This window comes from Leptonotus elevatus, chromosome 19 (genome assembly GCF_054856555.1).
Source record: "Leptonotus elevatus isolate MCC_2025b chromosome 19, RoL_Lele_1.0, whole genome shotgun sequence".
NCBI lineage: Eukaryota > Metazoa > Chordata > Actinopteri > Syngnathiformes > Syngnathidae > Leptonotus > Leptonotus elevatus.
Genome location: NC_141257.1, coordinates 6,935,651 through 6,963,512, shown reverse-complemented (window position 1 = coordinate 6,963,512; position 27,862 = coordinate 6,935,651). Strand labels below are relative to the sequence as shown.

General features: G+C 42.1%; 2 protein-coding genes across 6 annotated transcripts in view; one reads left to right on the top strand and one right to left on the bottom strand.

The window, feature by feature from the left end:
* The first annotated feature begins 162 nt into the window (after window positions 1-162).
* On the top strand, window positions 163-27,331 carry LOC147157673 (tissue alpha-L-fucosidase-like). Of its 4 annotated transcripts, none has more exons than XM_086062325.1 (9): window positions 163-608; window positions 797-931; window positions 1,061-1,198; window positions 1,287-1,392; window positions 2,234-2,434; window positions 2,510-2,700; window positions 3,847-3,946; window positions 4,046-4,195; window positions 27,316-27,331. In XM_086062325.1, exons 1-8 carry the CDS (start codon window positions 268-270, stop codon window positions 4,178-4,180), a joined length of 1,347 nt encoding a protein of 448 aa, XP_085918451.1. In that variant the 5' UTR covers window positions 163-267; the 3' UTR covers window positions 4,181-4,195; window positions 27,316-27,331. The 4 variants fall into 4 exon arrangements, with proteins under 4 accessions (XP_085918451.1, XP_085918449.1, XP_085918450.1 ...); XM_086062323.1 differs by lacking the exon at window positions 27,316-27,331 and adding an exon at window positions 17,605-18,470; XM_086062324.1 differs by lacking the exon at window positions 27,316-27,331 and adding an exon at window positions 5,640-6,046.
* dlgap3 (discs, large (Drosophila) homolog-associated protein 3) overlaps window positions 5,196-27,862 on the bottom strand; it is a 98,669-nt gene continuing 76,002 nt past the window's right edge. The window contains exons 3-13 of one of the 2 annotated variants that reach the window (XM_086062321.1): window positions 24,374-25,554; window positions 20,221-20,426; window positions 19,283-19,385; window positions 18,994-19,210; window positions 17,597-18,114; window positions 15,474-15,568; window positions 14,571-14,790; window positions 13,134-13,428; window positions 12,961-13,052; window positions 12,633-12,779; window positions 5,196-12,218 (exon numbers count right to left, since the gene is read on the bottom strand). In XM_086062321.1, the coding sequence (XP_085918447.1) occupies window positions 11,913-12,218; window positions 12,633-12,779; window positions 12,961-13,052; window positions 13,134-13,428; window positions 14,571-14,790; window positions 15,474-15,568; window positions 17,597-18,114; window positions 18,994-19,210; window positions 19,283-19,385; window positions 20,221-20,426; window positions 24,374-25,480 (3,306 nt within the window). In that variant the 5' untranslated portion in view covers window positions 25,481-25,554 and the 3' untranslated portion in view covers window positions 5,196-11,912. The remainder of the gene's footprint in view (window positions 12,219-12,632; window positions 12,780-12,960; window positions 13,053-13,133; window positions 13,429-14,570; window positions 14,791-15,473; window positions 15,569-17,596; window positions 18,115-18,993; window positions 19,211-19,282; window positions 19,386-20,220; window positions 20,427-24,373; window positions 25,555-27,862) is intronic. The other variant, XM_086062322.1, reaches the window with a different exon arrangement.

Here is a 27,862-nt window from a genome sequence, read left to right as displayed (position 1 = left end):
TTTTAATTCACAATGGTAAAAAAGATATCCAGTGTCGTCGTGCAAATCGGGTCATTTTAGTGTCATCCAGCTCGACAGGGGTCGCTATTTAACACTGAACTGGACTGTAACATAAACGCATTCAAACAATGAAGAAGTCACGTGACTTTTCATAAGACTACAATCACGTGATTTGAAACTACAATGTGTGATGAACACTGCAACGAATAATAAGTCAATTGAGCGGCTAATAGCTTAACAACGAGTTTGGGCGGCCCAAATACCGCCATGCTTGTCTTAACGTTTGCCTTTTTACTCGTCACGTTCGCGTCCGGTGCTCGCTACACGGCCGACTGGACGAGTCTTGACGCCCGACCGCTGCCTTCCTGGTACGACGAGGCAAAGGTGGGCATCTTCATCCACTGGGGGGTGTTTTCCGTGCCCGGCTTTGACAGCGAGTGGTTCTGGTGGCACTGGCAAGGTCAGAAACCTCCAGACCCCAAATGCGTGGCTTACATGAACAAAAACTACCCGCCCGGGTTCAGCTACCCGGAGTTTGCTGCCCAGTTTCACGCTCAGTTCTTTGACCCGGAGGAGTGGGCTGATATATTCATCGCTTCTGGAGCTAAGTGAGTACTTGGGGTCTCGAACTTTTGGGGAACAGGGAAATTCTGTTTTGTTTTTCCCCCAAGGACTACTCATAATTGAACCCACCCCCTAAACAAATAAATAAATACATATGAATACAATTCACATTTTCAGCTACTCAAGCAACTGTTACATCATCACCTTGTCTTGTTCTTTATGTCAACTCCAGATATGTCGTCTTGACAGCCAAACACCACGAAGGTTTTACCAACTGGGAATCTCCCAATTCCTGGAACTGGAATTCTGTCGACGTCGGTCCTCACAGAGATCTTGTCGGAGACCTGGGGGAGGCTGTGCGGAAGCGGTGTGTTCTTGGCTACTTCGCTATGAAATACGTGATTCTTGTAGATGAACAACATTCAAGTCTCTCAATGTCGTTGTGTTGCTTTTCATTCCACTGGCTTTTAGTGAGGGATTATATTTCCATGTTTAGGTCGCTGCACTTTGGACTGTACAACTCCCTTTACGAGTGGTTCCACCCTCTTTACCTGATGGACAAGCAAAATGGGTTCGAAACGCAGGAGTTTGTGCATCATAAGCTATTGCCAGAGCTGTATAACATGGTTGTAAGGTAGCTCGCACCTATATTTTCATCCACGCATGCCTATGAATGAACATATCGGTGCAGCCTTCGTTAAATTTCAGCATCCCTTTTACAGGTACAGACCTGATGTGATCTGGTCTGATGGAGACTGGGAGGCACCTGACACGTACTGGAACTCCACGCACTTCCTGGCCTGGCTCTACAATGATAGCCCTGTTAAAGTACGTGTCATGAACTCATTCACTGCCATTGACGGCTATAGACGTCAAAAATTCATTTGCACTATATTAGTTTCATATTTTTTTTCCCACTTTTGTTAACAGGAGTATGACAACCTAGAAAAAAAATTATTGTACATTTAGAGCAGATATAAAATTTGTCATTAATCGTGAGTTAACTATTGAAGTCATGCGATTAATTACAATAAAAAAATTTAATCGCCTGACGCCCCTAATCTTTAACTCATTCACTGCCATTGACGGCTATTGACGTCAAAAATTCATTTGAACTATTTCTGTTAGTTAATTTTTTTTCCACTTTTGTTAACAAGAGTATGAAAACCTTGAATTTTTTTTATTGTACATTTAAAATTTTTATTCACCTAACGTGATTTAAAAAAAGAGAAAAGATTATGAAAAAATTAGCGTCAGGCGATTAATTTTTTAAATTGTAATTAATTGTATGACTTCACGAGTTAACTTGTGATTAATCACAAATTTAATACCTGTTCTAAATGTACAATAGAAACATTCTAGGTTTTTATACTTTTGTTAACAAAAGTGTAAAAAAATGTTAAACTAATAGAAATAGGTAAAATTAATATTTGACGTCTATATGGCAGTGAATGAGTTCATAATTTTTTATTTTCTTTCTTCAAAAAAAAAAATAAAAATGTCTAGGTTTTCATATTCTTGTTAACAAAAGTGGGAAAAATGTTAATCTAATAGAAATAGTTATAAGGAATTTTTGACATTTATAGGCGTCAATGGCAGTGAATGAGTTAATATCAACCCTAAACTTTTAATATTTTTTCCCACTTTGTAACTATAGTTTATTTCTTAGGACACAGTGGTGACCAATGACAGATGGGGAGCTGGCTGCTCATGTAAACATGGAGGTTACTACAACTGTGAAGACAAGTATACTCCAGGCCAGCTGCCCACACATAAGTGGGAGAAATGCACGTCCGTGGACACGTTCTCTTGGGGTTATCGCAGGAACATGAAACTGAGTGACTTGATGGACCTGCCCGCCATCATAGAGGTGATTGAATCCAAGCCAATCAAATAATCAGTCCTCCTAAAATGTCGTCTGACCTTTTGACCGGTTCCTGTTCAGGATTTGGTCCAAACTGTGGCGCTGGGAGGAAACTACCTCCTGAATGTGGGCCCCACTTCTGACGGAATGATCCCAGCGGTGTTTGAGGAGCGGCTGCGGGGAGTCGGTGATTGGCTTGAAGTCAACGGAGAGGCTGTCTACGCCTCCAAACCTTGGAGGGTCCAGATGGAAAACGCCTCCGTGCCAGTATGGTAGGTAGCTAGGAGCGCAAAATCACAATTTTGCCTCAAATAGTGGCCTCTGTTCTAATAGAAGCTCAAACCTTGAATGCATTCTTTCTTAGTGCATTTGTACATTAAAGTTCATTAATCGATCGCCGATTATAATCGGCCGATTATTGCCTTTCAAACATCGGCCAATCGGGCCAAATGGCCGATTATTCTCCCCTTAAAACTTTGTAAGTTTCTGACGCTGTGAAAGTACTCTGAATACACCATTTTGCTTGCGTAGCATTAGCAACTAGCAAGTGTTTAGCGTATGTTATTCTGTTGTCGCTAAGCATCCTTTAGGCTGTTTAATGACACCCCAGTTGGAGTTAACTGTAAAACTAAACACACGACGATAAGAATTACATTCACTGAATATTTAAAAACAAAAAATGCTTAGTTTTTAAAATATCGATAGCATAGTGCTAATGCTAAAAGCGAAGGGAGGATCCCATTCAAATGCGAACAGGAAGTTAGCATCGACTCCGGGAGTGTTTCTCCTTCAAATAACGAATATTCACACACAAATGCTGTGGGAACACATACCTACAGGTAAGATAACACTACGCAACGGCACACATTTTTTACAATGTGTGAAAAATAAGTTTTAACAGAATTCAATCACAACTTTCTTCTGTATTCACTTTAAGTGTGTACAGCATGGAGGCACGGCATCACACTGCCCCCAAGAGGCCAAAACACACAGGAACTGTCAGTATTTGTCCGTACTGTTTTTTCAGTTGCTATTGTTTTAGTTTATTCTATTCTTATTTCACTTTCTTATTGTTTCATTTTGTCATTGTCCTTTCAAGTTATATTTAAATAATACTTTTATACATTAAATATATATTTTTAAATAATTGGCAGATTAATCGGTAATCTGTGTTTTTTTAATGCCAAAAATCAGTATCGGCATCGGCCTCAAAAATGCATATCGGCCAGGCTCTATTTATAGTTAACATTTGGGGATTAAAATGAGTGTAACTGTATTTCATTATATGAATACATTCAATCAGTGAAATCTAGGTGTGACATGTTGACAGCTTTTGTTTGTTAAATTCTTGCTAGAATGTGTCCCAATTTAGTAACTGAAGTCAAATATCGATAATGCAGTTATTGTTGTTGTTTTAGGTATACCTCCAAAGGGGACAGTATTTATGCCTTCTTGACAACGAGGCCCCCCAAGCCCTCTGTGCAACTTCTGGAACCCAAAACGTCAGCCACCACCAAGGTAGAAACTGAGTTAACAACGCTGTTGTAATGTTGGGAAAAGTCAGCATTTAAGTACTTGACTAAAAATCGTCATCACACATTGTTGGTCCGCATCTAGGTGACGTTGTTGGGGAACCCGACGCCGTTGCCTTGGTCACCTATCAAGCCCAATGCCGGCCTTACTATTGTTTTACCCGAACTGCCCTACGCTGCAGGACAAACTTGGACCCTCAAACTGGATGGCGTCAAGTGAACGTTCAATTTTAAGGTACACAGTTTCAAACTTGGAGATACAAAAATCTAAAAGTTTTGTTTGGGATTGTAAACACGCTGTAATGTAATAGTTTACTGATAATGTAATGTAATTACACCTAATTGAGGACTCCTGTTCATTTCTTGCTTTGTTGCACGGTGACAAAATTGAATGACTAAGTGCAAATTTTTTTATATATTTTTTTACTGTTTTTGAAAATAAAAATAACAAAATAGCCAACCGCTGATTCTTTGGGGGATAGAAATTATTATTATTATTATTATTATTATTTTATTTTTTTTACAAAATCTCACCCAATGTTGTAATATATAACGTAATGTAATAATGTAATATTCCTGCAGCTCTTTGCCACATGTGGTGTGAAGTGCGGATAAAAAATACTGTAAATAAAAATGCCCACCTTTCCTATCAATCAATCAGTCTGCATTAGTGGACATGTTGGGGCAACGCCTTATGGATAATTTGACAGGGAATGGCCATCTTGAATCCATTTGATCTTAATGTAAACAAATAGATTACACTTTAAAAGATAATTGTTGAACCAATTTAAGATTATAAATTGAATTGTTGACCAATTAAAAAAGAACAAAACACTTCAATTGGTAACACACGGTTTAATTAAGTTAGTCCAATGCGAATATATTAAGTTTAACTAATTATGAGTTCATTAAACTCAATACTTTACTTTACTTCACTTTACAGGTGAATATATTAAGTTGAATTAACTCATAATTAGTTTGGACTAACTTAATTAAACCGTGTGTTACCAATTGAAGTGATTTAAAAAAAAAAGAAAAGAAAAAAAGAAGTTGGTCAACAATTCAATTTGTAATCTTAAATTGGTTCAACAATTCTTTTTTTTAGAGTGTAGTTTAAAACAGAAACTTGCCTCGAGCATCATTTTTAGTACGCCATTTTCAAATGTAAAATGATCCTGGTATGAAAAATGCAGAAAGATGTTAAATGAAGACAAAGGAGACACGACAGCCTCGTTTAACTGGCTAAAATAGCTTTATAGTAATCATCATATTAATAGTAATAATATTAGCCTTTAGAAAATGTTTTGACAACGTTAGACCGTGTTACATTCTGTGTTGAGGGGTAAACCACGTCACAGTGTGCCATCTCTCTGGGCTTTCCGACGCGCTCCTTGGACACATCCCGAGCCATAAAACTTTTACAGGAAATAATACAAATCGGTATGTACACAATGAGACCCGCAACACAACAAACTGAACCGCGAACCACGATCCCGACCGATACATCTTCAAGTCACCGCGGTGTTTCTCAAGCATGCGTCTCCTCTGGATTGATGAGACATTTATATCTGAACGGTATTGCTATCTGCTCCGGTTGCCTCGTTTCAAATGACAACAACAACAACAACAAAAAGAATGTTTCTATGTACACTATGTTGTCTTGGCACTGTATTCAACAGAAGACAAAACCTCAATGTGTACGACCCGTCTGGCATTTAGGACGAGAAGATGGAACGAGGGCAGAGGACATTTTCGCTTTTGCTACATTATGTAGTGGACTACATGGGAAGTCCTGGAATTTCACGTTCCTCTTCTTGGATGCGAGTTGAATAGGGAACAAAAAAAGCACACAATGTTTGAATCCACCCTCTTTTGTGATTCCTCGTGAGGGTGTCCATCATCCATCCCAGAGAGAAATACAGTACGTCTTCCCAGAGTTCATGTCCCTTTGTTGTCCAGCCTAGCAGCACTTCTTTTTAAAAGACATGTCCTAACACATTAAGCTAGTTATTGTACACAAGACTCACCCCTCGCTCTATATAATAACTTTATATAAGAATGACAGCGGCGGCAATAATTAACCCCCTTTTAATGGCAATAACCATACTACAACTAATAATCGTATTGCAATAACAATATATGTGATATTCAGTTGAGCAATGTTCGTTGGCAACATGTATTTACATTTTTTTGTAAACAAAAGAGTGGCAGGGTGGTTGTTGTTGTTGTTTTTTTTTTTTTTACACAGTAATACGTAGCTCAGTTTGTGATCATTTTGTTACAGTGTTGATACACACCAGTTAGCACACCTCAGTGCTAAAGGCACATTGGAGTTTCAGTTGCATGTCTCTTGGCTGCTCTGTGGATTATAAAATGTCCAAATGTGACATTTAAACACGGATGTATAACACATGCAAATGTGTTTACGCGTCCCGATCGTGTAACAAATGCAATTAGGAGAAACGTATAAACAAAAAGGGTTGTTTTTTGTTCGCAATTATTATCAATGCGGGTGCCTCGTTAAATTCCTCCATTTTCGAGGACAAATAAATCCACATTTTTGGGGGCTTAAAAAAACCAAAACAACAATAATTGGCTCATTCCACCCACAATCTTTTGAAGCCAGAATAGGCATGGGTCGAGCAAAAATATTGCGGTATCATAGTGTTAAAATTACAGCTGTAAAGTTACTTTTCTTGAAATATTTTTGTAGATAAAAACAGCACCCCCCCCCCCCCCTTTTTTTGAACACAATTTTATTTTTAACAAAATATCGAATATTTAGTAATTAGTACACAAGAAATGTGTATTATTATGTATTATTAGATAAATAATAAATACATGTCAACATTTTACTTCTTCTTACTAAGTCAGTGTGCCATCACTGGTGAGCTATTTTTAGAACTGACCTGTGGGATACTCATGTAGTCCTTTGGGCTAGATAGTATTCGAAGGGATTTTGTATTTTTTTATTGGATTTTTTTAGCATAATGCGCATTAACTCATTCACTCACTGCCATTTTCACTGAAGCAACCCCCTACACTCCCGGCTGTTTTACTGGATTTTGACTGATTACACAGAATATTGTGTTCTATTGTTATAACACATGGAACCTACCAAAAAAAAAGATTAGAGTCCCTTCTTTTATTGGGAACAAAAGTATATTTCAACCTATTTTAGTTTTGCAGCAATTAGCATTAGAATATAGCTAAGTTTCATCATTATTCACAAACCCGTTCAAAACGCTGGGAAAAAGAGCTTGTTGCAACATGGCCCTGGTTGATCTCTTATACTCTGCTTCCGTTTTTGTAATAACTAGCATTGCTTCAACCGATCTCTTCAGTTCAGAGGCTGCATCAAAGCGTTCTATATGCTCCAGCATAGAAAAACATAAATTGGGACACCGGTAATATTTAAAAGAGAATGTATATATACGTTTTTGGGAGCAAATGAGTTAATCAGAGCAAAAAGGCATCTGTGTATATAGTATCACATCTTGCTCTCTTCTCCTGCGTTATGCTCCAAGGAGAAAAAAAGTGGCTTGTTTATAAGCCAGCATTAGGAGTTATTGAAACCTTGACTTTTTAAAACCACGCTAACCGGAAATCGGCCCATGCCTAAACCAGGCTTACTGAGCAACATGAAATTTGGTAGGCCTTTTTATCATTGGTAAAATTGTAAAAAGAGAACCCATATTTGAGTCAATTAGATTATTTTCCCCCCTGGGATCCTTTGAATACTAAATCCTATTTATTCATTGTTCCAATTAAAATAAATAAGACACAATACTAAAAGTAAATCAAAATCCAGCCCCTTGTAAAGGTATAAACAAAATGTAAAAATGTCTTTAGTACCATCAGAGCAGCCTCTTAGAAATGTCCACCTAAAACTCAAATCTGCAGCTACAAGACCCCTCGTATGCACTATATGAATTCTTGTTTCTCCCAGTTGCAGAAAATTGTCCGCAATAATCACTTTAAAAAGCACTGTATTGTGTTTGTCCGAGTTGTTTTTATGTGTTGTTGTATAGAGAATCCCCTGAGGACAGAGGCCCGGGTCGCAAAGGCTGAGGTACACGGGGTTTGTTCGTCTGGCTCTGAATGCGGGGTTTTTGCACTTTTCGGAAGAGGTGACAGGTGTTTTGTGGCATACAGTCAGTCAGGTGTGTTGGTGAGTGATATTCAAAGCGAGAGTCCTTGAACGTGTACTGTGCGACATAAAAAAAAGAAAAGAAAAGCAACGCTGTATGTTGGTGATTCACTCAACGCCTCCACTTAAGAATTGAAGTAGCTACTGTGGATATAAACTTGTTGAATCCTTGTGATGAAAAGACCAGTCAGGAGTCTTTCACAGTGGCGTAAGAGTATAAAAAGCAGGTCTTTGTGCTTTGTTTGATGAGCCTCAACCACCACTCGGATGATGTCAGGTTCGACACTGCTGCAAGTGGATGGAACACTTCCTTCAGCGCTTGGTTGTCCGTTGCCACGACTAATATTGTCTCTTAAAGATCTCTGTACAAAGATTTTAAAGCTACAAAATCAGCTCTCGTCGGCAGGCTAATACCTCTCAAAACATGCAGCGCCAAACAGAAAGTATTCCAGAAAGTGAGGGGTGACAAAGAAGAGCCTGAAATTAATTTGACTTTGAATATAATCACTGTTAGTTTCTCTTATGTACAGAGGTGGCAAATCCAGGTCCAGAAAGTAAAATCCCTGCCACATTTGGACTGTAGCTATTGATGCTCGCTAGCTAGCTCCCTAGCAGGTAAACGAGCACCATGAAAGCTAGCTAGCTAGCTAGCTAGCTAGCACCTGGGTCTAAATCCAAACTGTGGCGGGTTTTTACTTTCTGGACCTGGATTTGCCACCTTTGCTTATGCATACATCGAACATATGTACACACTGTAAACTTGAACAGTAACCTCCATATATAGCTGGTTAGGCACATGTCGTTGGTTCGAATGTAGAAATAGAGGGGAGGAGAGAGTGAAAGGAGGAGATATGTAATTCGAATATGTCAAAGCTCCAGAGCAGTGGTTCTTAACCTTGTTGGAGACACTGAACCCCACCATTTTCCTATGCGCATTCACCGAACTCTTCTTTATGGAAAACATAAAATGTTTTTCTTTTCAAATTCAAGGCGTAGGTACATGGTTTATTGGTGAACAAAAAACATTTGAATTGAATCTTGCTCTCTTCACTTGAATTCAGCAAGTGTTGTGTTCTTGTATTCCCCATCTCCATGCAGCATAGGAAAGTGTCCCTTTTGTTTTGCTTGCTAGCTAGTAGCTTCCATCACTCAACTCAACTCTATATTTATAGAGCACTTTTAAACAACCACCACTGTTTTCTCAAGAAAGAACCCAGGGGCAACAGTAGAGGCCCCAGAATTGAACCCTGTGGAACACCATACGTTCCGTTTTACAGGTCAGTTCATATTGCACATATTCGTTCGACCACTTTCTTTTTTTTAACTCAACATAGTTAGTATAAAGGGATTACATAATAAAGAATTCACTGAGCGCACCAGCTTCCCTGCAACATAGACCAAGCAATGTAGCGTGACCACCTGCAGCCAATGGTGGCCAATCGGGGCATATCATCACGAACCATTTGAGTCAGGTGTGTCTTAACCTCCGCCAAACCCCTGAGACTGACTCCCCGATCCCCTGGAGTTCGATCATACCCAGATTAAGAACCACTGCTCTAGAGGATTCGACTTGGCAACTAACATTTTTATTTTTATTTTTATTTTTTTACCCTGTGAACCTGACCCAGCACTCACATAATATTTTCACATGTGCTGCATCTGGATATGTCACACAGCAGTAGTATCACACAAGTCTATGCCATAATAATAATAATAATAATAATAATAATACAGTGGTATTTCACATTTTCATATAGGCCTTTTTGCACACTCTACTCAATAGACTCTATTTATCTATAAATGTAGATTATATTATAAAATATACATCTCCCGTTAAAATATTTGCCAGGTTCCATTCAGATATTAGGGGAAAAGTCAAATCATGCTAATGGCTAAATTTGATTGATCTTCATCACTTCTGTTCGCCAGCACGCGCCCGCTGCATTCTCTTAAGCATCGTACAAAACATCCATAAAAAATATTTGGAAATTACAAATGTGTTCCTACTCTTTTTCACGCGAATGAACACAATTATTAAAGTCATGCTACACTGCCGCACTTGTTTTCGTCAAAACACTCAAGATCCATCAATTTCATTCACAACTCCTTGTGACCCAGCAGCTTCCTTTTTATCTCGTGACCACTCTCTTTGGAAGCAGTTTCCCAGACAGAGACCCGTCTTGTTGATAAGATTTGTCATTCTTGCTTTTAGCAGAGTCAAGTCAATATTCAAAACTAAACAACGTATTTCCGTCATGTCTCTTTCATAAGGGCGTCGTGTAAAATCCAGACTAGATACTCTTGTTTCTTCCTAAATTGACCACTTGGTGGTGCTATAGTCTCACAGTGAAATGGAGCCCCCCACCCTTTCAGTGGAGTCCTGAGAAGCCACTTCAGCCAATCAACTGAACTATTTTTACGGCCAATGACGCTCTCTTGCTGTCAAGGCTCTGATGCTACCATGCAAATGCTCCGTTTGGCAAGAATGAGTGTGAGCGCTCCAGACAAAATAGCAACTGTTCAATCAGGAAAACCTCACGTTGAATGTTCAAACGAGAATATGGGACTCACTGGGGAAAATAACCCATTGAATTATTGTCATTTTAAGGGGAATACATTTGAAAATATTACAATTGAAATGATCATTTACAAGAAAAAAGTCACATTACAATAAAAAACCTTCTTCTCATGTTTGGTCTAATTCATCAAAAATATAATAACTGGTCTTTCACTTGTATAGCACTTTTCTACCTTAGGTACTGAAAATGCTTTAGCCCTGCCTCATTTTACCAACTGATGATGCAGCATCAGGAGCAACTGCGGGTTCAGTATCTTGCTCACAGATACTTCAAAATGGTCACAAGGGTTGAGGATCAAACCCACAACCTCCGGGGTTGGGAGATGACTACTCAACCACTACTAAGCCATGCCGCCCCAATATGACCATTCTTCTAACATCCTGACTTTATTGTTGTGATATGACTTTTTCCTCAGGCTATGGCTAGTCTTGTCACATTACGACTCATTTCTCGTGACACAGTAGGACTTACAGTATTTCATATAACTGTACTATTGTTTTTCAAGTGTGATCCAAATGCTCGTTTGCATGAATGTGATTGATGCTGAAGCAAACAAAAATACCAGAAAGTGCTTAATTTAAAGATGCAGACGGCTAGTGGAGTATAACGATAGTGAACCATCAGACATTAAGGGCGTGCCTCGTTATCCATACTGGCAGTGTCAGTGAAGAGTATGGATACGTCTTGCTGGGAATGGCAAACCCAACAAATGTAAAGTGTTTCCCGAGGGTGGCAACAGGAATTCAAATTTGGGAAGTCTTGTCATCTCCTGTCATGGAGGTTTTGTGCCTGTTAAGCCCTTAATTTTCAGTGATGCACAAGTGCTGGGTGAACATGACCGGGCATGCTACTAACTAGTGCGAGAGCCTCAGCAAATCACCATTACCAAAAAAAAAAAAGTGTTTCTTGTTTGTTGTCAGTAAAACAATAAATAGAATAAATAAATAAATATAAAATCAGAGACTTGGAAAGAAGGCGGTAATTCGTATCTGCTAGCTAGTCTACGTTGTTTTTTTTTAGGCTTCTGTGTCAGTAATATGTGCAATTTTCAAGACACACAAATGGCTCTTACTGCTTGAGAACTGAATTAAGAGTTATGAGAAGTGTATTAATGGAAATGCTCTAGTCTAGGGGGAAGCGGATGATTTAGTAATGACCTGCAGGTAATCCAGAGCTGCAAAGGACTAGGTGGCTGGTCAGAGTGAAGTGGCTGAGTGGGGATTTCAGAGTCGAGTCTGGGCTTCGGGAATGTAGATTTCGATACTGTCTGCGCTCTCTGTGGCCGAATTCTGCCTGAAGGAGGCAGTGCGCTTGGTCTGCAGCAGCCTCCTTCTTGCTTCTGTCCTCTGACGTTCCACGAGGTCCAGGGACTTCTCCCTGATTGGTAGGGTGTGTCCCCCGACACGAGGCACCACCAGGCCCCCTGACCCGCCTCCGCCGCCTCCTTCACCGACGCTATCCGCCCTGAGGCTGCCACTCACTCCGCCCGCTGGCTTCTTTGGTAAGGGAGGAGGAAGCTTCTTATCCTCCTATAGCCCAACAACGGTGACGTGCACATTGGAGATGACAATGGGTGTGTATACATAGTTTTTTTGTTGAAATTGGGTCGTGTATATTCATTGGCATAGGGTAAAGAAAGGGAACAATGGGATAAGAACATAAATGGTCAATGACATGATGTGAAAGAAGAAGAGGAAAAAAGAGACAACGGTTAGTTCTTTCAGTATGAGCAGCAATTTAGTGACTGAGCACCTTAACCATTCGACAGAATGCAACAAAACACCTTCCTGCAGTATAGAGTAGATTTAAATTTGGAACTCAGTTCAGTTCTTATTGTGATTTTGCACTTGTGACGGTATTGAGGACATCTGTGGTAGTCTTCTGCACAGAGCCAGCTTAGCTTTGGGGGAGTGCTGAAGGGAAACCATGGTTGCTTGGCTCACCTTCTTTTCAACGGTGAGTTTCCAGCCAGAGTCTTTCAGCCTCTGGAGATCTTGAAATTTGACCCGGATGTCTTCTATGTTGAGCTGAAGTAGGTCCCACAAGCCTGCTAGGTCCTGAGAGGTGGGCTGGGGGTAACAAGATGGGTCCTAGGGTGGGTGATAAAATATACCATAATAAAAACAACATGCATTTGACATTTTTTCCAAAAGACTCACTGGATTATGCTAGTCTATTAGAGGAATAATGATGATAATAAGAAGACTACAGACTGTGTTCAACCACCTCTGTAGTGTTGTCATGACTTCACATACAATCGCAGAAACTCACCACACTTTGTTGGCAGAGGCGGAAGAACTGTTGAACCTTCTGAGACATGAGCACCTGGGCACTGCCAACTGCACTGCGAATCAGCTCTAGAACTGGAGTTGTTTAAAAAGAAGATGTTGAAGACAGAAATAGTTTATTGCAATGATCTCAAAGGTCGCCCTCCTCAAACTCACTCTCCTCGGGGAGTTCATTCTCCTCCGCCTCCCTCTCCATGTTCTGGCACCAGCCCTCCATCCTCTCCACTTCTGTCTGCAGGAGGCGCAAGAAGAATTCTCCGTCCCTCATGCAGGGGGAGGCTCGACCCGAGTCGGGCAGACTGCGGGGACCCTCCAAGGAGGGTGTCCCAGCCCACGCTCGTTCTGATGTGAGGGGGAGTGGTGAGTGGGAACGTGGAGGAAGGTGCTGATGCTGGTGTGACCGTGGGTCTCCGGGACAAGCATCTGTGGTGTAGCCGCTCTGGATAAAGTCCTGGAATATTGGGGGACAGCAGATCAATTTAACTCTCGTCTTATAGCAGTCAACCACAAGCATATCTATGGACAGTCTTTGGATTGCACCTATTCAGATAATTAACCAATCAAGTTTTGGTGTTGTTATTGAAACGGCATTCACCCAGTCCGGGTTGAGCCAGTATTTTCCTTGGCTGAGACCGCAGCCTGAGCAGAAGCAGCCCATGTATGGTGATCTTGCACCATGTCACATGCGATGGTCAGCCATTTCCTGTTCCAGTGACCGAGGCTGACGTCTTCGGGGCCATTGATGTCTGCTAGCAAATCTTTGAGCATGCTTGTCTACCGTATGTCCTCAGCTGCCCACCCACCCGCCTTCACCATGTTGAAGGTGGTGTCGGTTGCAGAACCTCACGGTTAAGTTCACTTGGGGATCGTTGTGACCAGATGATTTCGAAGGAGAATAGCTGAGAGAGCACAAAGTCTGCATAGCTGCCGCAGGGTTGTTAATGGGTTACAGTCAAGGGACCGGCAGTGAAGGATGTGTGGGAGACAGTCATTGTCAGACTTCTAGTTTCCTCAGGTCAGCTTTTCTCACTGGCCATGTCTTGCATCCGTTCAGTAGGATGGAGTGTGGATCACCACTTGGTAGTTCCTTCCATTCATCCTCGGGTAGATTCCACAGCGAGATCACAGGGAGGCCTGTAATCATGTGAAGGTCGATGGGGCGGGATTGAGTTTTGCCATTTATTTGGGACATTGCTATGCTTCCACCTATTTGGTCACAGTTTTGGGAAGGCTCATTTCTGTCCACCAAACCCATCGAATACTTTGGTGATCCATCTGAACTATAATTAGAGAGATCTGACCTCACAAATGGTCAAACACCCTCCAAATAAGAAACATTACAAGAAGATTAATGGCTGAGGAACCCACTTGGAATTGCTAAGGTTTTAGAGAGGTTGCAGGTTCGATTTTAGGTCCTTGTCACCATGTCAAGCAAGACACTTAACCCCCAGTTGCTGCTAATACTGTACCATCACTAGGTGAATGAGGAGACAGGACCTTAAAGGTCATCATCAGTGCTGTGATTTTTTTCTAATATATAAAATGCTTTGGTTCAATAAAGGTTGGGTTAGGTGGGTAAATGGCCACGCATACCTCTCGATAAGCCCACTGTCCCTGTGTATGCACAGTGCGGTGGCATTCCGTGTACTGGCCAGCTGACTCCGGTTCCGATGAATGCCGTTGGAAGGAGCAACCAAACTGGAGACTCTTGTCTTGCGTTGGCACGGCAACGCTAAGCCCCGGGAAGCCCTCCGGGTCCAGGTCGGCCTGCACGCTCGCCGTCACGCTGTTGGAGCGCTTGAAACGGGCGCGTCTGTGACACAGGGAAGTCACAGCAGGCCCAGAGCCATCCGTTATGCACTGCCATCGCACGCAAAAGATTACATTTTTTCCTTTTTTTTTTTCTTATTCCTTCCGGATAATTTAAGCAGTGAGCATCACACTGCAATTCCTGTCAATACTACTCCCTCACTAGTATTAAATCATCTGGCATATGACAAACGAGTGTACGTCAATGGATGTAGTCATAGAATTTACACCTCCCCTCCTCGTCCGTGTTGTGTGACAGTTTGAGGAGTGACACTATCATACGCGATGACAACAGGACACACGGACTGCTCAATCTCTAGCGTAGGATTCTGTGTTTATGTGTGAATCTGACCAAGGGCTTCAGGCCACGGCACATCCGAAACCATAGCAGTAGGAGCGCACGCTAATGGTTAGAAAACGCATAAGGTGTTACAGACTTCAAGCTGTGACGTCTGATGAAATGTTAAATAGAATCTTTTGGCGAAATCAACCAAAGGTGTTTGCGCTGTGGGGGGCCCTGACAAAAATAAAAGGTTTTGTAAATTATGCAATCAAATGATGATGCTTGGGCTGAAAAGACATATTTTTGGACCAAATATAAATGAGTACATTTTAAGTTTGCACTTCTGTTGAATGTCATGTACGTATAATACGCAATCAATAAGGTGGTTAATAATTTGACATTACCTTTTGTCATCTTCCACCTGTACTCCTATTGAATGAACCTCTGTCAGAGCTTTGCCATCTGCGTCTGAATCTGACAGAGTCTCTGAGCTGTCCACCTGGAATAAAGGAGAAAGAGCACAATCCAATTCACTCCCGACTACTCTGTCCTTTATGTAAAATGCTTGATCTTATTTCTTAGTTGTGGTTATGTTTGTATTGGTGTTGTTGCCCATCAAAGTATACATACATGTTACATACTTTTGGTTGCATGGTCAGATCAAGACCAAGTAACTAGCAACAAATGCTCAAACGTTGTGTGTATGTAATATTTCGAATAGTAAATAACAGAGTACATGTACCCAAGATATAAAATTAGGGAAGGATCAGCATTACTTGGCTTTTGTTGTTTCTATTGCAAGGGCTGTAGAATCGAGTCCGGGCTTAACACATTTTTGTTGTCTCGGATTTGACTCGGACTCCTTGGCATTTGACTCAGACTTGTCTTAGACTCTACCATTGAACTTGTGAGATATTTTTAGAGATTTGATCAAGTCCAACTATGTTTTGTTTTTGGCCATTGACATTGGCCATCAGCTAACCATAGCTACCGGGCAGCTAGCCATCTGGTTAACCTGACAGCGAGCGTCAAAGCACTTAAGTCTTTTTCTTTCAGTCATGTCAACCAACAGCGGGGTTGTAAAATTTTATTTTACCAACCATCGAGAATTGCCGTTAGCCACAATGTCTTTAAAAAAAAAAAAAAATTAAAAAAAACAACATGAAGCAACCTGCAGATTCTGTAAGAATACAATTTTGGACACAAACGTCACTTAATTGAACTTCGTTCGACAGTTGCACAGGCACCACAAAAAGAGGTAAGCCGCCGCCTGCCGACATTCTTTCTTTAACAGGCAAACTCCTTATCTTCACATTTTTTAAAATTTATATTAGGGGAATAAAATAACACGGTTCCCACCCGTTTTCCTCTCACTGTTTTTGCCTGGTTACTCGATAATTGTTTTTACATGTTTCACAGAACTAATCTTTTTTTTTTTGTCTGAACATTATTATCTTCGCTGCAGCAACTTAAGCACAGTTTGCTAGCAAACAACATAGCCAGTGTTAGCTATAATATTGACTGTGTTAGTAATGGTCAATAAAGCAAAGGGTCACATACTATCTTGGAAGAGTGTTGAGCATCTTGACATTTCTCTAATTTTGTGGTCGTGAAAATAGTACATTTCACTTTGCTCTTGATCTCATCTAGACTTGGATTTGGACTTGGACTTGTACTTAGATCTTGTGGACTTGGACTAGGACCTTTGTGACTTGGGCCTTCGTGACTCAAACTTGACTTGGACTCAATAATGGTGGACCTGACTACAGCCCTGTCTAACACCTCTATAGGTTGGCCATTGTCAGTAAAAAAAAAAATGAGAGCAGTAATATTACTATGAAGTAGCCACATTTATATATGTAATTCGTTTGTCCGTCATTTTAGTGTCAAAGCTTCATCTGGAAAGGTGCATGCGACAGAAATGACTGACAACTTGACTGACAACTTGAAGGTTTTGTGGCGTTCGTGGTGACATTTATTCTGACTACAAGATCTCTGTTTGTAATATCAAGCATATTGACATGGTGTGATAATGACAGCATTCACGGGTAGGTTAATGAAGGCAGGACACCAGGGAAGGCCCAGGTGTGTTGTGATCACGAGTTATGTTAATGAAAAATGTGTTCTAAAAAAGGTTGGATATGAGTCAGCCAAAAATGTGTGCTTGGTATGCATCATAAGTAAACTCCGATCTGGAAATGACAAACACAGCTGCCAAGCCAGACGCCGATCTAATCACTCATCTCATTTCTCTCTTGGCAAGAATGCAACAGAGTGTTTCCTTATAGTCTGAGGTCAATGCATTTGGATAGTCCTGTCATGCATGTCATGTTTTTGTAATTAAATGGAGTGAGTAAGCCAATCCACTGATAAATGACACTTCTTTTCATAATTGTTAGTTTCCTAGAAAGATGGATATCTTCTGGGTCTTGAAAATGTCAAAATACTCTAAAATGTCTGGCAGTGAATGAGTTTCTCTTAAACTGGGGTTCTCTGTAATACACACAAAGACATACTTGTTTCTCACCTGCACAGCGATGGACGGCCTCCACTTCCTCCCACTGCATCCGTCATCCTGCCCTCCAGCTTTACTCAAAACAATGCTGTTCTGCGGCAGGGAGACTGACTTCCCCAGGCTTCCCCCAACCCGACTATCCCTCTCCCGAGCTGGCCTCGGTGGCCCCTCCAGCAAACTATCAGCTGAGCTGCTGTGTTTGGCCCGCACACCGACTCCCGGACCTCCTCCGTAGGGCACCATCTCCCGCGAGCCCCTGATCCCTCCATCCAGGCTCTCTGCTGAGTTACTGTGCTGCCGGGAACGCCCCGGACCTGTGGCGGTGTAGTAGCCGACTCTAGAAGAGCGTCCCGAAGGTCCGTCGGAGCAGCCCAGGTCCACTGAGTTACTGTGCAGTTTGGGGCGTCCGTGGCTGCTCTGGTAGTAGGCGTCCTGGGTGGACTCTGTGCTGCTCTGGGCTCGCACCGACAGCGAAGACTTGGACATGCGAGGTGGGAGTGGGGGAGGGGCACCTTTGCGATAAGGAAAGACTGAAGTGTCAGAGAAGTGGGAGAAAGGAAGACAAAGGCATAGTTGGGTTGTTGAGAGAAAATGTTGTTTTTCCCCAAAAGGGATCAGGGATAGATACTTACAAAAGGGACAGACTAGAGGGATGAGGGGATGGAAACAAAGTAGAATATTGACATCAAGGAAGTTAAATTAGAGGGAGGGAAAAATAACAAAACCATTGAGAAATGACTCATAGAAAGCCCCGTGTTCTGAATAAATAAGCTTTTTTTGCATGATTTTAAATGATATGCAGGACTTGGCTCTTCCCTTAAGCATGCTGAATTCTACCTCTTTAGAAGATGAAGCAATTTCCTTGGAGATATTAAAATGAGGCCTTTCGTCCCTCCCCTCCTCTGTCTTCTCCTCTACCTTACAGCTTTGTTGAGCAGATGCACTCAAATATGGTGAGCATGCATGGTTGTTAGCAAAGGTGGGATCGTGTTTATCAGGTGAAGGAGACGACTCGACACCGCAGAGGCTTTAGTTCATATTGTCAGCTTTACTTGTCTTAGCTTGGGATATTTGGGCTTTGCAATCAAAAGTGCATAGACAAATGTAGAGAACAAAACACACAAAAGCTAATTCACGAGGCCTAATTAAAAGCAGACCTTGTACAGTGGAAGCTCTAAGGTTGAACACAATGCCTTATAGGACCTGGTCGACCTTCCATTTATTTGTTTCAAAAGGAATACGCTAATGGCATTTCAAATCATCAAAATGGGGATTTGATATACGAGTAAGTGGAGTTACAAGCTTGGACACAGAGCAAATTACATTTGTAAACTGTATTCAAATATGTATTTACACCCAACCTTCACCAGCACAGTCCTACCGTTGGAGTGAATTTCACAGGAACTTACCAGCTCCCGCCTTGATGCTTCCCTGGGGACCAGACATAGAGAATACAGAGAGACAGTCATCGTCCTGGGAACAGCCGGCCTGGATGGCGCGGACATAGCTATGGCTACGCGTGCGGAACACCCCCGGGAGATCCAGAGCCTCGACCGCTTGGGACTCCACCTCCCCGAACATGGTCTCGCACACGGCCTCAAACTGTCTGTCCAGGGTGTCTCCCAACTAAAGCAAACATCTGAATAAGTCAATGCTTCAATAGAACGTCCTCAAAGTAACCCACGTAGTGTCTGTTACCTGTGAGCTGGTCAGCGAGCGAGTATAACTACGTGAGCGCGCGTGGGACTTGGGTGTCGTTCGGTTGTTAGGATAGGAGTCCGTACACTGCTTACATGAATATCTGAAATTAAACACAACCAACTAGTGAGTCATTTATAACAGGAATTTAAAATAGTAGGACTCTGAAGTTGTCTTTCAACGTAAACCCATCTCGAAGAATGGGAAGAAAGTAAGCTACATGACTGAGGTCATTGCTCTGCCATGGATAGACCTAAGGTATGTCCTCTTAATATTTGTTCAATGCTTTTAGCTGCCCTGATGTGTCTCACTCAAACTGTGAGTCTTTATCAGGAAGACATACTGTATACATATCCTTTTTTTTTCATTCTACAGCTAAATTTGTTCTTGACCAGTTAGCATAAGAGCTAGCACACACTCGAGGGAGAGAGAGAGAGAGAGAGAGAGAGAGTGAGAGAGAGAGAGAGAGAGAGAAAAAAACCTCTTCACGTTAGCATTGATATATAACGCTGTTGTTGTCCCTCTGATTGTCAAGATGGAAGAATTTAATTATATGATGGTTAATTATCATTATTACAATATTAGCATATTTATAATCACATTTTCAAAGATGTTTGTGTCTGAATCATCCTCCTATTCTGGAAACACCAAAACTGTATTACTCTTCATGGTGTGAGTTTTGAAACAGCTTCTTCAGATTTTATATAATCAAATTTTTGGATTTGTGATTCTCATCCTCATCTCATCATCACTATGGTTCACACCCTTATCTAAATATGACAATGACACATTAAATGTCACAGACAAATGCCAGAACTGAGTTCAGCAACAACAGAGCAGACAAACCAAACAGCAAGTGGCCAAAGCAGACTAAACAGATTGCAGCGTAAATGTGCAGTGTCAGTATTATGCTAAACAGTGCGTATGCGAAGTTTGACCTTTGATCCATGCTGATGGATCGTCTGAAGGCATCCCTCTGAGCGATCAGGGTGGACTTGGGTGAAGCTTTAGGGCTGCTGTCTGAATCAGCACTGTCGTCATCGCCCATGGCCTTGATGTAACTACCGCTGCGCATGCGACGGCAGGGAATCTCACCTCCACTGTCTGTGCCACCGTATCCGCCCCCCCAGTCTTCTGAAGGAACCTGCGACACAATCACACCCACTTGAAAATCAGCAATGAATCTACCAAGGCTCTTACAATACGGCAGTTGTGAGTAGAGTACAAGCTTGTTGACACTCGGCAAGGCAGAGTTTTTTTTATAGGTTAAAAAAAAAGGTTAGATGAGTAAGTGACAGTATTGCTTCGCTGTTATTGTGGTAAATAAGTTTTCCCTCTTACACAGACGCACAAAGTAGACGTGCAGCTCAAACATCCATTACCTCACAATTACATGCATGTCACATGCCAGCATGATCTCAGAAGAATTTACTAGAACATGTTTGAAAAGTTAATCACCATTGCAGATGGAATAATTTTTGAGTAGCACATCAGCTGATTTTGTGACTTAATGTCACTGTCTTTTTTTTTTTGTCATGGGTATCTGTTAACGAGGATATCAGTCATGTTAAGCCCAAGAGAAAAATGGAAGTATAGCCTTTATCGTTTATAGGTCTTACTATCGTTACATGAGTCATTTCATAGAGTTGTGGTTGACTCACTTGACCAACGTGAATTCAGTTCCCACTCAGTGACTTGCTTGTCTGATTCTTTATGTGCATGATTAATTGGCAACCACTCCAGGATGTAGTCTGCCTTTTGCCCGAAGTCTCCTGGGGAAGACTCCAGTTTTCACAAACCCTGAAGAGAACTGGCAATATAAAAAATGGGTGGCTATTACTTGTTACTGCCAGACACGACTTAGAACAAGAATTGTTCAGTATTTAAAAGTTTGCGCAAATCTTAGTCCTGGGATGTTTAAATTCAGATCACAGTATAGGTCACACAGTTTCCCAATCATATATTCTGGTTCTGATAATCCACTGTATTAAGCCCTAAATTCAAAGCGGTTAATACAACAGAGACATGTAACCTTTAAAAACATGCCCCCCCCCTATCTAGTTATGATATGCCCTTTCATATGAAAACTTCCTAAATTCCTATGAGATCAAGCTGTACATGCATACGAGAGAAAGTGAGAGAGAGAGCTGCTATAAAGAGAGACTGCGACACAGCAACTTACAGAGAGAGAGAAACTCTGACAGCTGGAGAAACACTTGACGCGCGAGAAAGAAAAAAAAAAAGAAGCATCAGTCGCAAGCAGACAGCAACAAAGAGGCAGGTAGCCAAGCAGAGCGAATGACGGACACAAACGTAGAGACAGAAAGTAGGGGTGGCACATGCCCGGACAGACGTACGAGGTGATGAAAGAGGAGAAAGCGAGAGACAAAGACAGGAAAGGATGAATAAAAACAGGTGGAGAAGACAGATGAACAAAGCAATGAGAATCTGATGAGAAAACGATGCTCAATCAAGAATGAGGACAATAACAAGGTGCAGAAAACACAGATACAAAGCAATGAAACGGTTACATTAACCGGTTCCCATTGTGACACTTATGCAAAGCGTACACTCCGGCACGACACATACAGTCTCGCCTTGAGGCTTTGGCATCTCACCTGAGTTCCCATTTTTAAGGTCATCGTTTCAAATATGTTTGAGGTCTAATCTGCCACCCCTTCTGGCCTTTCACTATCGCTTCCATGCTCTTCTCCTCTTATTTCGTTATCCCCCCCCCCCCCGTAGCAGCCATCACTTTATCTCTTCCCTCAGCTTGGATTCCTATCTCGCACCCGTATATTTCCCTCCATCATTGTACCTGATACGTTATATCTGCCAATGTGTCACTCTTTCTCTATAATGTCATTTTTGCCATTCTTTATATCCAGACCGAGATAAGAAGAGAGGGGCTTAGGCATTGTTGAGGGCAGAAGTCGATCAGTTTTTGTGGTACCTCATTTTGGGATGGTTATTTGACAGATTTTTCTCAATTCTAATGTCTGGTCTGCATTGTGGTATCCGTTTCACCATGACAAGATCATTTATGGCTATCTCATGATTTCCTTTGCCAAGAAGTATGAGTTTGTTTACTGGTGGTGCTGTCGGAGAAAGCGCCATCGTCTGGCGACTCAAAGTACATCTGACGTGGTTTAGAGTGAATCAACGGCACCGTCCACAAGATGGACAAAATTCTCGAAGATAAATCTATTGTTATACCCTACAAAGCTAAAAAGCTTTGCCAAACTATAAAGTCTGAACAATATATTGTGTGAAATGACAGCCATTTTAGAAGCTTTGTGAAGCAGTGCAAAGCCAACATGGAGATATTAACTTTCCTGATGACAGCAGAGGCAAAACAAAACAACACTGTTTCATTAAAGTTAAAATTAATTCTCAGGGTGACATGTTTTGACATATCAGCGTTGACAGAGTACAATGGAAAGTACTTTCATTCCACTTTCATGAACACAGTTAAGATGAATTATGTCAAACCACAGAAAGAGCCTTGTTGCATCTCACTGTCAAACATACTGTAAATTATACCTATTATATAAAGCTCTATTGTTATTTAACAAGGATTCATGTAACACCTGCAGGAAGATGCTCTGAGGCCCGGCGTCACTGTCAGACGTCACAGGCTTGTCTAAATGCCAATGACAATTGTGGCTACCTGCTGTTCTCCAGGAACACAGCTGGAGATTTGTGAATATATAAATGTATGGGTGTTTGCCCCTTCATGTCAACCAGTATTTTTGTGCACAAAATAAGTTCCATTATGTGTGCATGCAAGGCTCTCAAATACCTTTTTTGTTTAATAATCGTACTGTAGTCACTAACACTGATCATTACCTATAATAAGGACTCAAAGCAAATCCGTAGTCTTAGGATCGTGGGTGATCTTGACTTTTGGCTACAGGTGTACACCCTGGACTAGCCCCCCAGTCATTTGACTTTAATGTCTGTAATGGAATTCACAGGATGTTGACATATTTGGCCCACCGACAGAGAGAAACGATACAGCTCATAACATCAATAACTGGACTTCAGACCCAGCAGGAAATGGTCTCTAACCATAAAATGATGGACATGCTCTCAAGAGAGTCAAAGCCAGTAGACTTCCCACAAACAGCAGGTGGTTTTGCTTTCATGTATCTGAAAAAGCGTGGAGCCTATAGAGCCTGCTGGGTTGTGCACAATGAGTCGAGTGAGTGACTTTGAGAATGCGGAGACCTGACAGAATTTTATTATTCTCAAACTAGTGATTACTTCCTGTTCTTCTTTCTTTACCTCCTTTTGTCAGAGCAAAACGCTACTTTGAAATCCATGCTGGTTTTGGGGAGCACATCAACATGAACTAACTCATTCAAACCCCAAAATATGTATATATGTTTTTTTTTCCTACTTTGTCTTGCACTCCCAAATATATATTTTTAAATGCTAGAGCATGCAGAAAGCTTTGATACAGCTTCTGACAAGCGGCCTCTTAAAGCAATGGTAGTTATTACGAAACACGGCCAGCAGGTGGCAGCAGAGTATAAGAGATCAGCCAGGGCCATTTTACAACAAGCTCTTTTTTCCCAGTGTTTCCAACAGGGTTGTGAATAATGATGAAACTTAGCTATATTCTAATGCCTATTTCTGCAAAACGGAAACAGATACAAATATACTTTTTTTCCTGATGAAAGAAAATACTCTAATCTCTCTTTTGGTAGGTTCCATGATTTTATAGCAATAGAACAGAATATTCTGAGGACCTTGCAAAATCAGTCAAAATCCAGTAAAACAGCCGGGAGCGAAGGGGGTTGCTTCAGTGAAAATGGCTGGGTGTGAATGAGTTAAGGTCAACTGCTTGTGCTGTTTCTTACGGTAATGGAAATTGTCTTTGGGAGTCAATCCGTCATCATCATGTGAGTAAGAACATACGTTAGTGTCCATTTCAAATCTCCATTTGATGAGTTTTGCCTGAACAGATTGCTGAGAAAACATGCAATGTGCTGTTCTTATGTAATGCGTCATTGCGCCGCTAATTTTTCAAAGTCTTGCTCAACATTAGGCTTCATACCAGACACAGACACGCAGGCTTGCACTCACCTGCAGATAATGGAGCGTCCTCTCCTTGAGTTTGTTCTCAATGGGTACCAGAGCTTTGTCATAGCCTTCTCCGCCCCCCCGAGAAGGGTACACCTCCCTGGCTTGACTGACCGTCATGGCCGACCACGTACTCCTTTTCAGGGAGTGACCAGGGTGACCTGTGTGACTGTGGTGTCCGCCTCCTTCACTTCCAGCCAGCGCGATGGTGGTACAGGCCATGCACTCGGCAGGCCCTGGCCCACCGCCACCTCGTTCCTTGGGCCTCTTCATGGTGAGCTCCTGGATGGCTGCGTCCAGGCTCTCGTGCCCGCTGGGGTATCCTCTCCTGCCGCCGCTCACCAGGAAGCTGCTGTCACTGTCCAAGTTGTCATCGGAGCTCCACCAGCCGGCTGTCCTGCTGCGGTGTCGTCTGCCCGACTCGTGCCGAGAGTCCCCGCTCTTACTGCGCTCTCGAGACTTGTTCCTCCGAGCAGAGCGAGACTGGTGGCCGGAGTAATGACCCCCACCGTCTTCTCCACCACTCCTGTGACCCCCTCCTCTCTCGCCTCGGTAATCCCCGCCTCCTCTTGTGCCATTGTACTCCCGTTTGGAAGGGGCCTCCAAGGAATGGGACTTAGCGAAGAGACGTTGCACCGAGTTGACCAGGTGGCGGATACGTGAGGGGCTCTCGCTGCGCTGCTCAGCACCCCCACTCGTGGTGCGCTGATACTGCAGCGTGTGGAAGCCATCCGGGTGGAAGGGTACCTGCTTCTCAAACTGATCTATCAGGTTTGGAGGGATGCGGTGCACCTTACCTCCGTGACCCGACGACAAGCATTCCTCGCACGAGTCAAGCGACTGCTGAGGCGGATGCTGGCTGGGGTGCGAGCGAGGGAAAGTGCCTCCACCTGAGTGGCTGTGAGAATGGGAATGGGAGTGGGAATGGTGTCTCTCCAGCGCCAAAGCCTCAGCCGGACCTCCCGGAGGGTAGTAGTGGCCATCGTTATGACCGTGGTAGTAGTCTCTGGCTGGGCCGTCGCAGTCCTCAGGCGGGCAGTGACAGGGGCCTCCTCCGCCGCCACTGGAGGAATGCTGGGACAAGCTGCGGCTGACATGGTACCCTTTCATATGCACCGGGGCGTGGTGGGCCGTCCGGGCAGAAAGGGGGCGCTGTGGGCGTGACAGGGCTGCACAAGTCTCACCTGCACATACACAAGGAAGAGAGTCAAGTATGAAAGAGAGCAATAGCACATTACAGCAATCCTTCATTAAGTGCGGGGGCTACGTTCCAGACCACTCGCGATAGAATAAGAAGTAACAAAATTGTATTATTTGTATGTAGGGGTGGGTGTGCATCCACAAAAGACGATCCAATATGTTTTTTTGATACATGTGGTACACAATATGATTCAACTATATAAATATTTTAGAATGTAACAATTCCATTTGGTTTGATCCAGTGGCATTGAGATTCAACAACGTATCAAAGTTAGTTATATTCAAACAAACAACAAATCTTTATACCTTGGTGGACGTTTGTGATAAAAGACAATTTCATAATCTCGATACATAGGATGCAATACAATTCAAGGATGCAACAATTTTAAAATGTAGCAATTCGGTTTGTCAAATAAAAAAAAAATTCCGATTAGAATCTGTTTTTGTCACATCCCTATTTGTATTTATTTTAAAGCTTTATGCACAATAACAAAACTCTGTATCTGTCACTGTGACTGAATGTGTGACTTTAATAAGGGGGGCCTGCCCTGTTGACTAGCTAATTGTTGACTGGCTAACCCGTTAGCCTTGCTGTATTGAGCGACTTCCATGAATCCATGATACAGTGAAGCCACAAAAAATGCGTATATAGTGGGGGATGATTTTATTCAAAAACTTGATAAACCGTAAATATTCATCCCTTTCATTGTGTACTGTAAGAAGCAAATGCTTGTAACAATGAAAATACACGATACAACAGAAACAATATATTTTTCTAATGACACGCTGAGTAACTAGTCTGTCAGAAAAATGACTTATTGCATTTTCCCATTCGCGACACACGAATAAATCATCATGTAGGCAAGAGACTGACGATTGATGCACAGATTGCTTTATGTCATTTGTGAAGTGGCTTAATGAATTGAAAGTGGAAACACGTTTTTTTTTTCTGATTAACACATTTTTTGCTACTCTCTTCATTTTTCCTAAAAAAAAAATGCAAATGGTGAGCATCCATCCAACAGACTCTACAAAGCAACCACAGAAAGATTTCTTCCTCTCATTTATCTCAATGGCTGCTTGGCTGATAAATCAAAAGTCTCTCTCTTTGCTTTCCACCTCAACTCTTCCATGGAGCACCTGTTAATTGATTACTTGTCCAATACTGTAATTGATTATTTTTGACACCTCTCGAATGGACTGTGTTCATGTTTGGAGTTTCCATTGCAGTTGTCACCAAATGCTCAACAACTGGTGATTAAATTCCAAATGGGATTAAGTGGACTTTATTGACTGCCGTTGATATAATCACCTCTCTGTTTACCACGATCCTCTCCAACTCCTGAACACATGCATCTCGCGTCATTTTCAAATATAATTAGAGCTAAATTGGCTCAGCAGCGTGGGACTCGGTGAGTGTGTGTCGTCGGGTTGGTGCACACACGCGAGATAATCATGCAGAGTGGAGGGCCTGCTGGCCTTGATTGGCTAAATGAGAGGTGCCACTAAGACGGTTAACCCTCATTCAAGTGTCTACTACACAAACGTGGACAGGAAAAAAAAAATCAACGTATGAGACTGACCTATTTGTGGATGGACTCCACTAAAATGTTTTTTTGAATTCTAATTGGCAGTGTGCCTTATTTGTTGGTGTCCCTCTATGAATAGATGACAAGTGTTGTTCTGCCCGAAGGAGCAAATTAAACCATGCGGTGTTTATCAAGAAGTCTGTGGCTTTGTTACAGGCTTCCTGCTATAGAAGCTGCCAATCATTGTGACACATGCACACCATCGCCACGACGACAAACGCCAGGAGAGAAAGTGCTACAATTCCCATTATTTCTGACTGTCTTTTTCACCGCATGGCACCTGTTCCTCCGCCTTTCCTACTGACCTACTTCCATTCATCCTGGGTGTCCCATGCCACAGTCTTCTCCTTAATATGCCCATCTGGTTCACTGGCTGTTAGCAAATGGTTGTTTTCATTTTTGACACCTTGATCCACCATCGGTCGCTCTAAATATTAACATATCGTGCTCAGTCTTCCTTACAGTCTTTATAAACTCCAAACTGAGGGCTGCGTGACTACTTTCACCATCTTTTATTTTGAGAACTGATTCCACAAAAAAGGTGAATTAGTTTGCAAGTCTGGCTCACAGTTTGAGTCTTGGATCCCACCTTCAGATGTGAAAATCGCTAGTTACCCCATGCTTGTGTTTTTTTTTTTTGTACTCCAGCATTCTCCCACATTACTTACATAAACATGATTATTAGATTTGTGCATGGTTATTT

What these genes read in the sequence shown, in the direction of transcription:
- LOC147157673 (XM_086062325.1), top strand. Translation starts at nt 268, where the DNA reads ATGCTTGTCTTAACGTTTGCCTTTTTACTCGTCACGTTCGCGTCCGGT. An exon ending in GGGGAGGCTGTGCGGAAGCG is followed by an intron (nt 932 to 1,060) that starts GTGTGTTCTTGG and finishes TTCCATGTTTAG; the next exon opens with GTCGCTGCACTTTGGACTGT. An exon ending in ACCTGCCCGCCATCATAGAG is followed by an intron (nt 2,435 to 2,509) that starts GTGATTGAATCC and finishes GTTCCTGTTCAG; the next exon opens with GATTTGGTCCAAACTGTGGC.